Raw genomic sequence first — 14,650 nt, 5'->3', positions numbered from 1 at the left:
ATTAGTGGTAGGGTTTCAAACCAAATTTAACTAGGGCTTGAGCATTTAGCTGATTTGGGATCCTTTCACCTTGCTTGGCCTTATAATATCAAAATATAGCAATTTGCATGATTGAAATTGTCTCTCTACCACTGACATCATCGCAATTATAGGGCTTATAAAACCCTAATTTTGCATAACAGTTTTAACTTAGGGTCATTTGAAGGTTTTCTTCTCCACTAGTTAACTATATCTTGCTTATAACCCTTTTGTCCTTCACTTGTATGCCTAGATGTACATTTTCAAGCTACACCTTGAAACCCTAGGCTACAATCCTTATCTCATAGGATTTTTCATTGGTACGCTACTCATTATTGCAAAGAGTTGAGCCTTGTTCCTAGTCTGGAGTACCTTGGCCTAGCCTCTCAAAGTGTCACCTTGATCCTATTAACTTATAATACCCTTTAGGTGACCTATACTAAGAAGCCTCCCGTGTGGTGAAATTCCACTAAAGGGCAGGAGGTGTAGCGTGTTGGAAATAGTGTTGTCATTGATGACAACCAGTGTCATTGATGTCAAAGGGGATGTCTAAGGAAGCAACAATGTCATTCATGAATCCAAGGAAGCAGTATGTTCGTTCAATCCCTTGCATACCTTCATCACATAAAGCCAAAATGACCTGAAGTTTATTGAGTTTTTCTCAAATTCATGATGCCCAAATGAATCTATGAATGGTATGGTTAGATAGCCCTCTCCAAGACCATTCTCACAATATATCACACTTCGAAAAACTCCTCCCGGAAGAGAAGTTATGATCGTTTGATGTTAGCAGCTATAATGGAGACCAAAAACACCAAATTTGTTAAAGATCATGCATGTTGAGGGTAGATCCAAACATTGGCAATCAATGCATTGAAAATGATCAAGAAAATGACAAAATAGCATTGAAAGAGTACTTACATGTAAGAAAAAGTACATCCAATCATCATTATATGCCAATAGTGAAGCTCCAAGACAAAAATGAAGAGATCCAAACATCAAAATTCATCCATTCATCCAATTTTGTCCCCCAAAAGAATAGCGAAAATCTCACAAGAGAGAATGATCCAATCCAAGTGACGATGATCAAAATGATTCATCACACTTGTATTTATACACTTCCTAATGAATTTGATTTAGCTAATTAGGCCTAATTTAGCCCCTAAAATAAAATAATGCGCACAACAACAAAACTTTTGGTGACAAGCCCACCAAATAGCTCAATAATGTAAAGATATGCCTCTCAAGAGGGTCAAATGATCAACAAAATGAATTGTTGGGCCTATGAGGAGATTTGATGAAGTCCAAGGGGTGCCATAATGAAGGAATGGGCTCCAAACATAGTGGACAATGGGTTGACCCCTCGTTATCCAATCAAGAACCTGTGGTGCTCCCAAGTGGGTGTGGGACCACAAGGACATCCTCATGGGTCTCCAAATGGATCAAATATGCCTGTAGACCATTTGTAAGGGCTGGAGTAATGACATAAGCCCTCCCTTTGCATCAAGAGGTATCCTGGAACATTTGCCAAGTGTATGGTGCAACTGTGGAGCTAGTTGGGCATGGTGGACCAGGTGCATCATCCTCATCCAAAAGGTGGAACACGAGCAATCAATGAACATTATTAGGGATCCATGAAGTAATATCTGCTTCGATGGAGGCCCATGGCTCTCAACACTCACCCTCCAAGTGTCAATGTGGCCCTCTGGAGGGCTAAGACCCCGTATAGGGAGACTAAGCCCTAAATGAAGACCCACCTGCAATCTTGCATAAGATCCAATGCGTCCCCTTGCCCTCCAATACAACAAATCATTAGAATAATCAAGTAATAATGCTTACAAATCATGGGATCAATGGGGCACTTCATGGTGGCATGCCCTTCCATAGTGGGCTTTGGCATGTACAAGTGTCTCCAAGCTCAATAAGGGGTTAACCAAGGACCCTATTAGGTGGTTTCAACCTCTAAAGGGGGTGGCATGTCCATAGTACATCCTTTAAGAGGTAGGTGGCAAGTGATATAATAATGGAATGGAGTGGGGGATCAAGGGAATCATCCAGACCACATGTCAAGGTGCATGGGTAGCTATAATAAGGGAAGCCCACACTTGGGTATATGAGTGTAAGAGGGAGCAAATCATGGTACATGAGTTGCCCCAACCTTTGTTTTTCCACCCTTCTTCATATGCCTTTTGTCTTTTATTGATTTTTCTTCATAATTGCTCGGGGCTCCAAGGGATGGAGAGCATGATGTGTAATATATAGCAGTGGATACCCCCTTGAGGTGGGGCAGTTCATCGCCCACCAGGGGTTGGGACAATCATGGGTTCCTTAATGATGGATGGGGCTCATCTAGGGCCCATAGGAACCAAGGTGATGGCCATGAATAAGGGGTAGAGCTCATGTTTGGCTTTTGCCCACATGCTAAATTTGTATGTCATAGCCATCTTTTGCATTTTGTGGTACATTTCTTGTTGAAATGGCCAAATTATGCTTTTTACTTTCTTTTTAGCTACATCAACCTCCAGGGCATCGTTCCAGGCCCGACCTAAGGTGTGGACAGGGGAGGGGGAGGCTAACCCTATGTGGACCCAGTGGACACATGTGGACCCGGATGGGAAAAGAGATGAATGGAGCTCAAATAAGTGGAGAGGGAGTAATGTAGGTGGTATCAGGAACCAGGACCACGCAACCAAAATCGGGATTTCCCATGTAGTGCCAACCTTAAAGCTAGTGGCTAGTAAAGGAGATCCCACAAGAATAGGATTAAGGGTAACCACAAAATCGGGCAATGGAGACAAGAATACAAACCTAACCCACTTTTTCTATCGAATCCCCCCACCAATTCATGCCCAAAAGTGCCCATGACAAGGAAAACTACTCAACTATACCAATGAAAAGACAAAACCTTGGGGTCAGGAGGCCCACCTTCAAACATACATTCATAACAGATGGAAGAGGGACCACATGGCTAGCTCAAGTGGCGGAGAAAATGCCACATCAAGCTATCTGGGGGTTGCAAGAGGTTGCTGGATGTCGGCTGAGGACCATATGGGAGAAAAAATTTCTCCCATATACACTACCCAGAGGTGGTGGGTAACAGACCCAAAGGGCCATAGAGTATGAGAAAATGGACAAGGTCATATGAAGGATAGTCAAATGGTTTAAATCTCCAAGCTTGTCGGCATGAATGTTGGCCCCAGGGCAGCTCACAAGTGTTTCAGGTCCATGTGAACTAATATATATACACGACTGTGGATTCCAATTGAAACACACCCAACACTCATGACATAAAACATTTGGTTCTATGATTGGCATGGTTAGTCTATTCTTCTTGTTGGTGAAAGATCTCGGTTTCAACCCCTGAGAAAGGTTTCAGTTGTCAAACATGTTACGCAATGCTTCATGACTCCTCGTTTGTGGCATTCTCGGCAAGTCTGCGATTTCGATACATACTGTTGGCAGGTTGGTTCCAGTAACCCCTTTTCTTAGTTGATCCATCCCACATGCAAATATGGAACAGTTGATGTGTTGATCTAAATGAGTAACATGAGTAGTAGAGTGGGCATGTCGTGTGGTTTGTGTGTGGTAGGTCAACGAATCAAGGTCTGATATATACACCAATTTTTTTGTTTTACATGGTTATTGGCCAGTTGATTTGTACATTCTGTCGAACCCTTAAAATGACATTCTATCGGACCCTTAAATGGCCATTTTGTATAATGCACACAGAAATTGTCAGTCTGTCGAACATTTAATATTTATATGGTTTTGTATGGTTTTTTGGAATTATTTTGAAGCCCGATTGAATTCTAAAAAAGGGGAAAATGATCATAATTTTATTGTGATGTTCCTAAGAGGTATTTATATGGTTTTGTATGGTTTTTTGGAATTATTTTGAAGCCCGATTGAATTCTAAAAAAGGGGAAAATGATCATAATTTTATTGTGATGTTCCTAAGAGGTATGAAAAGCCATGAAGATATATTTTGGGATGCATGGAGGCTATATTTTACATGTTTTGATGTTCCAATGGTTTATAAGCAAGTTTTAGGGTTTATGAGCAAATTGTACATTCCTGACCAAATCAGGATCTAGAAAAGGTGCCATGGTACCAAACTGATGAACAGGTTGATGGCAAATTGATGAACAAGTTGTTATGTTAAATGGGTTATGAACAGATTATGACAACATTGTGACAACAGCAGCATGATCAATTTTTGAAGCCCTGTATTGTTTGTGGTACATGTGGATCCAGTTTGAAATATTGTGAAAAGTGGTCCACACCAGGTTCAAGAAGGAGGTGGGTGTTTCCACTGCGATTGGTGCCTCAATCAGGTTGAAGCCTACAACAAGTCGAAGCTTGCACATTTTCGAGGTTATTGCCTCAATCAGGTTGTAGCTTATTGCAAATGGGCGCTTGCACATTTTGGGGGTTGGTGCCTCCAGTAGGTCGGTGCTTGCAAATCTATGTAATCAAATTGAAGAAGACAAAAAGAATTTATGGTTTTCTCCCGCAAGGGTTTCCATGTAAAATTTGGTGTTCTCATGTGTTGATATGATAATGGTTTCTTGATGCACAATTTCATTTATTGTTATGATGCACATTATTTTCTAACGCACTGCTACATAGTCAATTATTGATTAAATGTTTTGAAACGATGAATTAGCTACTATATTGATGCACCCCCTCCCTCTCAGTGTGATCTTTGGTCTAACTGAGTGCTCAGGTGATAGTGGCATCCACCTCATTGTTGTGTTAGTCTAGCTTTTTTCTTGTGAGGCCTCTCACAACACCGACTAGATTTTAAGTCAACAAGGAGTAGAGGGGGGATTTCAAAAAAAAAAAAGAAACAACCAACACCAACCAACGAAATCTTTGAAAACCAAATAGTCAAGTACATAGAACACAAAAAAGTGAACATTGCAAAACATTGCACTAAAAAACAAACTCAAAATGAGGGAGTTATGCCCATTTGAAAACCACCTTTAGAAATTGAAATGCCAACAAAGGGTTATCCTCTAAATGTTAACATAGCACACTAATTAGGTAAGCTACAGGGCATTGTTGTGATGGGAGGTGACATGGCATAGGTGTCTAAAAGGCAAGCAAATGTGGCACGTTGGTAATATTACACATGCGAAAGGGTGACATGGCAACCTAGCATGACAATATATGGTTGAGGTTGATGTGGCAAGAATGTCGACATGCTCGAAGACTACGATGCAACATGGCAAGTGACACTGCAAGGATGTTGATGTGTCACTCTCTAATGATGTGACGTGAATCTATTGTGTCTATATGGTATTTGCATGTCAGTGGACTGAGGTAAGGTCATCCAAGGTGGGGACATGGAAAGGGGTCCATGTAGCAAGATGTTTGATGCATTTCCCATATGCTAGAAGGCATTGCCACATGGTGGTCAACATGAGGGGTTTGCATGTTTTGGTATGATCTCCAAAGTGAAAAAGGCAGGAAGCATCATCACAAGGAGAGCTCCCAAAGAAAGGGGTGCCCACATGTGGAAGGGGACCATTACCTTGACGGGGGCAATGACATAGTCTCCAAGGCTAAAAGTACAAAGGTGGAAGACATAGCTATTGTTGATTAGTTGGTGTGTCACACCATGGATCATGCTAATGTGGTGATAGTGGCAAAGCCAGAAGCTTGCAAAAAAAAAAAGAAACATCAAGGCCAAGGAGGAGCCATCCATTAGAAAAAGGAGATGTCACACAAAAATAGGAGTTGCAAGCTAGAAAAATGAGACACCAACCATAAAAGGAGGGCAACCAGCTCACACAACAAGAGAATCTCACATCCAAATGCACAAGAAAGTCATCTAAAATGGTGCCCAATGTGGAGGCTAAGGAAAAAATGGCTTGAGCCATGATTTGTAACATCAAGAAAGGAGGGTGAGGCTAGGGTGAGCCACAACACAAAGAACAAAAGGGAGCATAGCCTCCTACAAGCAATCACAACCACTAAGATCTCAACCACACAGTCTCGATGGCTGGAAGATCAAACATGGCTCCAGCCACATAAAAAGGAAAGTGTAGCACAGATGGCTCCTAGGCCAAGGCACAAAACTTGGTCTCCTACAAATCAAAACCATGAACACTTGTCCCACCTAAAAAACACCAGAAAACTATGCAAACCAAGGTAGTGCTGCTAAAAAAACAAGAGGTGTTTCTGAAAAAAGAAAGACAGTAGTCATAATTTTCTTACCCTAGCAAACCAACAATTAGTTCCAAGCATATTTATGTCTACTAAATAAAAGCACCAACTAGGGTATTAACCGAAAAAATTCAACAAAAAGCAAATTTACCAATCTCAATTGCAAAAATGACACACAGATTCTGCCCAATCATAGTTCTTCATTAAATTCATTACTTAGGCTCCCTTCCTGGGAAAATGGCCCAACTGAGGAATTACATACAACACCGGATCTGATTCAACTGATAAAACCCTCCTTGGTTGATCTAGATCTCCTTGTTGCCCCTTTCTCGAACCCACCACCTCACTGAGATGCCTCTCCCAATCATATGTTGTTGTATGGTGTGTCTTCTCCCTCTCCTGGGCCTTGCTTTTATAACTTTACATTGAGCAAAATCTCGAACCCTAATTGCCAAAGTGATTGATAGCCGAGATTAGATCACACCTCATTTGAGATCAAGGGCTGAGATTAAAACATATTCAATAAAGTTTACTTTAGCTCAATAAGCCAACATAATACTCATGTTTTTCCTAGTCTAGCTTAGGCTAAGTTACAAAAACAACATGCTCACACTAGAGCAAGTATCTAAGGAGACTGTGGGCAACTTTCATATGCCTAGACAATTAGGCCTGTGCAGAAGTACTTGCCTGAGCTACAAACTTCAACAAAGGAAAGCGTAACACAAGCTGGCTCCCTGGCCAAGGCACAAAACTTGGTCCCCCACAAATCAAAACTATGAACACTTGTCCCACCTAAAAAACACTAGAAAACCATGCAAACCAAGGTAGTGTCGCTAAAAATACAAAAGGTGTTGCCAGAAAAAGCAAGACAATTGTCATAAATTAATAAAATCTTCATAAACCAAAGTCAACACCCCTTTGACAATGGATGGCAATGGCAAACTAGAAGAAAATTTATATAACTAAAGAAAATGAAGGCCTATTTCAATGAAGTGAAAGGCAAGTCTAGCTAAAAGGACTACTTTGAATGCAACAAAGGTCAAAATTCCTCCATGACGCACAAATTTTGTTGAAGTGAAACAACATTGAATCTTCATGAGTTGATAACAAAAGCTGATTTCAAAACCAAAAGAAAGAATCTGAACCTGCTCGACTACTTAACATAACCACCAAGTCTGCTCATATTAAAAACAAATAGGTCTCTGGAATGCACTCAAAAGGTATTCATATTTGTTGCAAGCTATCTCGATCTTCAAACAAAACAGGAGTTAAATTCCCAAGCACTCCAATGCCATTTTGGGAAATTCACAAGTGAACAATCATAAAATGAACATCACAAAGAAGTCATTCACATAGATCAAAGATCAAGACACCAAGATTTATGTCGTAAAAAACTAAAAGAGGAAAACATCCATAGAGCAACAAAAAATTGTATTGCTACTCAAGAAGGTTCCAATATTATGAATATCAAGAAATAGGACTGTCAGATGGCCTATGTGCCAGATAGAATGATGACCATTAGATAGCTCAAGGACAAAATCACATTAACAAAGCACACAAAAAAAGAAACACACTAGACACACACATGACTAATTAACTAGACCTCGTTGGTCTTAAATCATCCCCTTCTGTCTAACATCCTAACAAGGAACAACGTTTACTTTAACCGAAAATAAAATTGCCATGTAACAGAGAATCAGATATTTAGAGAAGCGACAAGCAAATTGCAGGCATCTTTTACCCTTTGGAAGCAAGAAATTAGGGGTCTGCAAGTGAAACTAGTGCATGAGGAAAAGCATAGAAGAAGCACCTCATGATGCGGAGCTCTAATTCACATTGTAAATATTTCTATTTTGAAATAGAAGGAGATTTTGCTCACTTTCATGTCTGCTAGCATAGGAAAGCAGTGTTATTTTATTGCTTCCAACAGGCGTGTAGGTGTTGCATGATTCCTTTCTATTACTCTGAGTTGCATACAGTTTTGTCATGTTCACAGCAACATTATATTTTTTCAGGTATGTTGTTCCTTTTTTCTAAGCCCTACCTATGGCATGATTTAGTGCAGAGTTGGTTACCACAGTATGTTTGACCTTCTACCACATACAATTTAACATTGGATCTACATATGGTATATCATTCATCAACTACTCCATGGACATTCCCATTATTGTAATCCTCTTTGTCCTGGTCTGTCCCAAGCTATTACATCAAAGGCACCAGTGTCTACCTCTATGAAATGGATAAACTATTATCAGAGATCTATTCTCAGAGATCAAAACATCACAATCTAAAAAGTAAAGCTCATGCTGACGAGTAGATTGTCAAAGAAAGCACAGAAACTTGTCAGTTGGGTTATTCCTAGCAAACATTGGTCTTTCCATGACATCTTGAGAAAAGGTAATTTATCCTTTGTAATGGTTTTAAAGCAAGTCAGCTGCTGTTATGGTCTCCATGAACAATTTCTCAGTGTATGCCTAGATCACCTTGTTCGGCGAACAAAATGCTAGAAATTTGAAGTTCGCCAAACTTTAACGCATGCCGAACTTATTTGTTTTTGTTCGTTGAACATCAAGGCGAATGTGAACACGAACCCCCAGCCAAACTCAAACATGAATTTGAATACTAACAAAATAAAAAAAATAGCATTAAAATCGGTTAAGTTCGGCTTCATGTTCGGGTAAATCTCTGCGGTTGGTAATTAAAAAATAAATAAAACTCAAAACCCTAAATCTACACTGCAGTCCGCGCACTCGCAGCTTCCACTCTCGACCACAGCCATACAATGACGGCAAATGTGCTTAGGCAAGTTGATTTGCAACTGTATTCATGGAAAACACAAACGCAAACAGCCTACAGCATTGGCCATCTGTACAGAAAAAGTAAACATCATACACTATTTATTAATTAGATTGATCGATTTGGCTCTCTTTTCCTAACCACTGTTATGCAATCATGTTTTGTTTTTTACAAAGATCACGCCAAAACAATAATTATACAAAAATCGCAACAACCAACATTACTAGCAAGCGGCCAAGCCCAACAAATAAACAAGCACAGGAAAAACCAATTTAGGTGGGAAATATACGAAACCGCTAGCTGTATATAAAAATATATTGGACCAATCGGTGAAGCTGTGGATGTGTACAGTCTTCAACAATTCAAAGAATGGCAACGGCTCACAAATAATAAAAAGGCAGGGAGATAGTTTACACCTTTGGGTATAACAAAGTAGTGGTGTGAGCCCAGTGCACTATTTTTATTCAATGCACTATTTACTCACATATGGCGTTCTTGGTTTTACTACTAGGCTCTAGCTGGTCTGCTGAAAATGAATTCTTCATTTCTAGTGTGTCAAACTTAAAGCCGAATTTTATCACCAAAATTTTAAGTGTCAAACTTTATGTGAACTTCAAGGTTGCCGAACAAGAACACAGTGACTTAGGTGTATGCCAAGTCTCTTTGTTTAATGAAGGTTGCATGTGGCATTTCTGCTTTATTGTGCAAAAATTTGTTTGGGCAAACTTCTGGCAATGGAATCATGCAAAAGAAATGTCATCCATGTTTCCTGACTACAAAGTGACTACCATGACTATTAGAAGAAGACAGTCCCACTGGCTGAACATACTTTCTCAACTCATGCATAGATAGCAAGTTGGTGAAAGATTGCTGATTAGTCTCTTTGGCACATATCACAGGTGCAGCACATTGAAGTGCTACACACATGCAGATATAGATATCAGGGAAGAGTGGAGATATGTGGAGTCAGAATACTCAGCCACCTCTGATGAAGTGTTCACCATTTTGAGGGCTCATATCTGCCATGCTTTATCCTTCAATAGTTTCATTATTAAATACTGAGCAGTAACAATATCATGCTCCATTGATTGTATCACTAAAGGCAAAAGACTGCAAGTACTTTCTTCATGGACCAAGAATGGCTATAGGTTATGTATCAAAATCCTTCCTACTCGTCATGTACGCATAACGATGCTTTATATTTTGAACCAGCCATAGTGAAGTAATGCAATTCTCAAAGGTGATTTAAATGGTGGATGATACGCTCAACTCTGGTGGTTGTTTTTTTGTAAATTCAGAGTCTTGATTGGTTGACGATTCTGTTAGCAGAGGGTGCTATCTTCTATCTTTCAGCGCATAACATTTATTTGAAGTGGCATTTTCTCTCTTTCCTCTAATCTTGTTGGCTCTTTATTCTCATTCTTTTTTACCAAGTTTGACTTGTCTGGGGTGCCTAGACTGTAAGTTAGCCTTTTCTGTGTCAAGGACCAAGGTAGTGGTGCCTTCCCTTCTCACTTCTGGTTTCCAGCATTTACTTCACTCGTGACTTAATTGAGAAACCATGGGCACTGTGAAATTATGGTATTTTCATAAATATGTCCATTGCATTACCAAAATATTTTCAAGGCAACGTCGATCCTTATACATTGTCTTCAATTATCCAGATACAGCAAGCACATATCACATGAGAAAGCATGCCAAGCTTATAACTCACATACCTTCTGTACGGTCAACATTTTTCCATGCCTCCTCTCCACCAAATACATCATCTACCTCCTTTTGTTTCAGCTGAAGTTTCTTGCTAATCTAAAAGCTCAAGTCACATTCACAAAAGAAAATTTGTTTCAATGTCCTAATGTACATTACATAACAACGGATGTCCAAGATGAGAAAGCTAGACTGATTTAATGATTCATACCTTGCGTTCAATTGGAAATATATACGGGCAAGTTGGACAGAAAAAACGCAAGCTCTGACTCATATACGGATGCTCAATTTGTAGCAAGTTTCCACATGTGGGGCAGAATTCCATGGCTATTCTGCAATCAATAGATTAATGACACTTCAGAGTCCAAATTATGAAATGAAGGAAATGAAAAAATGCAACCAGACATGCAGCAGATTTCAATGGGTTCACTGCAAAAACTAGATAAACGACACTTGATGATAATGAATGAAAGGTTAAGTAGATAAAATACACATAAATCATGCCTGCAATTCTGTTTCATGGTTACTTTGGGTCAAGTTTAAGATGCATCCTACATATATTTCCCTTGAGTCCTTTAAAAGTACAAACTCGTAAATTACAATAAGTAAACTCAGATTGTTAACAAGTTTGGAGAAAAGATAGAACAAAGGACCACAAAACTAGATCAATAAGACTGAAAGAGTACATCCAATACAAATATATAGTGGGAGTGCCTACACAACTCCTATAGCTATGCTATCAGCAACATGAAAAGATCTAAGAACCTAGCTAAAAGAAAGATATGCTGAATGAATACATAAGGGAAGTCACATCCAAAACGTGTCAAGGTATGTTGAAAGTGGACAAGAAACCAAGGCCAAAAATGGGGGTAGAGAAGAACGCTCCTCATCAATCACCATGAAGGTACTGAAGCACTATCTGAAAACACCGTCTGGAGAGTACCTAGCACTGAGGGGGCTCCATTGTGCTATCTTGGGAGGGATCCTAGATGTAGCCTTAGATCAAGAAGGTCTGTCACTCCTAACAATCAATGCCAATCGAAAGAACATTCACATGGCTGACTTGTTGCTTGACGAAACCAAGAGAGGATCACTATGTGTGGAGCGAGTCTAGTTATGGCTTTGGGCCCTCCTAGAGCTGCTTTGTTTGTTGATCCAGTGAACTATATCCTAAGGTTGGGAGTGAGAGATCCTAAGAAGTATAGTAGAAGTAAGTCAACCCATCAGGGAGGTGGGAAGACATTTGGGCTTCACAAATCTAATATCTAAAAGAGGCTTGGACCTTTTCATGTCCCTCATTGCCTTGAGTTGACAAGACAATAGGGAAGAAAGAGGTGATATGGATAACGAAAGAACATCTATGATATGGATAATGAAAAAATGTACAAAAGTAACTACTAGAATCTTAGTAAAGCAAGTAAAACCTCCCCCTAATCTCATAACAAGTAAGACATCTGAAATGATGTGTTCCTTTGACTAGGTCTCATGTAGGCAGCAAAGTTGGCAAATCCTATCCAAACAAGGGAGATGGTGATCAATCTCAACCCAAAGCCATTGAGAGCCAACCCAAAACCAAACCTAGGGGGATCGTGAGGGCATGCATATGGTGTTGTTTCTATGTACTCAAGTTTGACAATAAGGTTGTCTCTCTACTGCAAAATGTGCTCAAAATAGAAAGACATCTTAAGGCCAATACCCTCAAGAGGTGAAACTCAAGTGCCCTTAATATACTACTTATAGATGTCTCCTTTGAGAACACTATTCAATACTTGTTTAGACAATAGGAGATGGCCTAGAGCATTTAAAGAGTTACCTAGAAGGGGGGAGGCAATCAAGATAGATGGCCACTTACTGAAGCAAATTGGATGCTTTAAAAAATCAACAACTAACCCACTCATGGGGGGGACTCTAGTGGTAAGGATCTTGGAAGAGCATAGAGCGAGGTAAGGGTATTGATCCTTACCCAAAGCAAAGCACCAATATTTTGGACATTGTGAAGGAAAGAGATAAGGATGAACATGGCCACGAGGCACAAAGGGTGTGCCCTGAAGTCCCTTTGGATGATGCACTAAGTGTTTAAGTCCCTTTAGATGATGCACTAAGTGTTAGTTTGTGTAGCTCGGATAGGTGTTTTATTCTCAAGAGGTGTCAATGAGGCTAAGATCACAAGTGGATTAATTATATGCAAGCTGTAATGTGCCTTCCTAAATTATTTTGGAACATGATTAATTTCTATATTTTGGGGCCGATTTTGGAGGTGATGGGGCCCATTCAATTTTTATTAGGAGATTAGACTTAGGAGAAGTTATTTTGTTGTGGTTAAATTACACATGGGGGCCACCCACACTAGGGAAAGACGCACTTCCTAGTTCGGTTTGCATGAAGGTGGTTAAGTTTTGCATGTAGGTGGTTAAGTGAAGGCCCACGATGGAGGTAAAATTGTAGGGAAAAGTGCTCCATGAAATCTATATAAGGAAGGTAGCTCTCCTCATTTCATTCATCTTATTGGAGTATATCGATTTCTCTTTGGTTGCTCAAGCTGCTTAGCCAAGTTACTGGCTGTTTAGCGTGAGTTCTTCAGGCGAAGAGCTCACCCTTTCTTTGGGGGACTTCGAGTGCCACCTTAGGAAGGTTTTTCTTCATTTCTTCAGGGGGGGTCTCATTGTGATTTCCAGCTATTGCATTCATCTCTAGGTGGTGCGTATTACTGGAGGGTGCAGTGAAGAGTAGTTTGATTTTGCTTGTGGTGTTTTGCAATGGATTTTGGGTGAGAGATTTTCCGGAGAGGAGGCATTGGAGGATTGTTGGCATTTGGGAGAATTTTGGAGGTGGAGGAGTGTGCTACCTTGCAAGGTGACTTTCGCACTTCCTGGGCTAGCGCAGAGGCAGCACTGAGTGCTCACGTGGAGGGTAGAGTATCAATATTTGAGGCTGAACTTCACTATGGAGGTTAAGGGAAATATTTGGAGAGGTGATTGCTGCATTTTTGGAGCTTGGAGGAGGATTTCGTTGGTGTTCCTTGCAAGTCGTATTCCTTGAGCAGTTTGGAGGGCGTAGGGCCTATTGGAGGCCGAATTTGGAAGGTCAAAATCCGGCCAAACCATTGCTGGGTTTTTCTGGGTTTCTAACAAGGACCCCGAATATAAGGTTTCAAAATTTTTTGAGCACCAGAAGTGGGGTTTCCACCCGTATCTTTGCAGCAGACAGTGTAGAACTGTTGGGGATTGCATAGTGCCTTTGGAGGTCGATTTTGGGAGGTCAAAATCGGGCCAAACCATTTCTGGGTTTTTGTGGGTTTTGGTCAAGGAGCTTGGGGTTGAATTTGTAGCATTTTTCGAGCAACGGAAGTGGAGTTTCTTGCAATTCCTTTCCAGTTAGCAGTGTAGTTTTCACTGTTCAGGGCAGCACAGAGCATTAGAGGAGCAGACATTTTCCAGTACTTGATATCATTGTCTCATCACCTGGATTCTATCATGCTTGCCATTGAGGCAAGCCCAGGTGCATTCATCCATACTATTTTACTGCTCCATTGATTAATAAAATGGCTTAGTTGGTTCTACTTCTAGAGTTTTTATGAGCATGTGTTGTTTGTTAAAAAAAATTGGGTTGAGAATCGTTTTTGCTTTGCATATCACTATTTTTCCTATTTCGGGACATTACACAAGCCCAGTTTATTTTATAAAGAGAAAATGTCTTAATTAGATTTATTAACCAGTTTTAATTATTTTCCTAAGTCTAACTTAGGGAAATGAGTTAATTAATCAGTATTAATTGAGACAAGTCGATTTCTCTCTAGTGACTTCTAGAAAAGTGAATTGATAGGGTCAAGATGATCTTAGCCATTGATTGTGATTAGATCGTGGTCGTTGATTCGTTAACGAGAGATTATAACAGGAAATTGATGGGGCTCTTGGAGACACAATTCGAGTGAGCAAGGGATGCGCATAGCTTGGGAGAC

General features: G+C 40.1%; 1 protein-coding gene across 1 annotated transcript in view; it reads right to left on the bottom strand.

The window, feature by feature from the left end:
- The window catches only part of LOC149252409 (uncharacterized), a 100,480-nt gene that overhangs the window by 64,701 nt on the left and 21,129 nt on the right, over positions 1-14,650 (bottom strand). The window contains exons 2-3 of the mRNA XM_089459689.1: positions 10,904-11,024; positions 10,704-10,791 (exon numbers count right to left, since the gene is read on the bottom strand). Coding sequence (XP_089315815.1) covers positions 10,704-10,791; positions 10,904-11,017 — 202 coding nt within the window. The 5' untranslated portion in view covers positions 11,018-11,024. The remainder of the gene's footprint in view (positions 1-10,703; positions 10,792-10,903; positions 11,025-14,650) is intronic.

Source organism: Pinus tabuliformis, chromosome 7 (assembly GCF_031772625.1).
Source record: "Pinus tabuliformis cultivar Carrire ecotype Pingquan chromosome 7, CPIR1, whole genome shotgun sequence".
Taxonomy (NCBI): domain Eukaryota; kingdom Viridiplantae; phylum Streptophyta; class Pinopsida; order Pinales; family Pinaceae; genus Pinus; species Pinus tabuliformis.
This window is presented reverse-complemented; position numbering and strand designations above follow the sequence as displayed.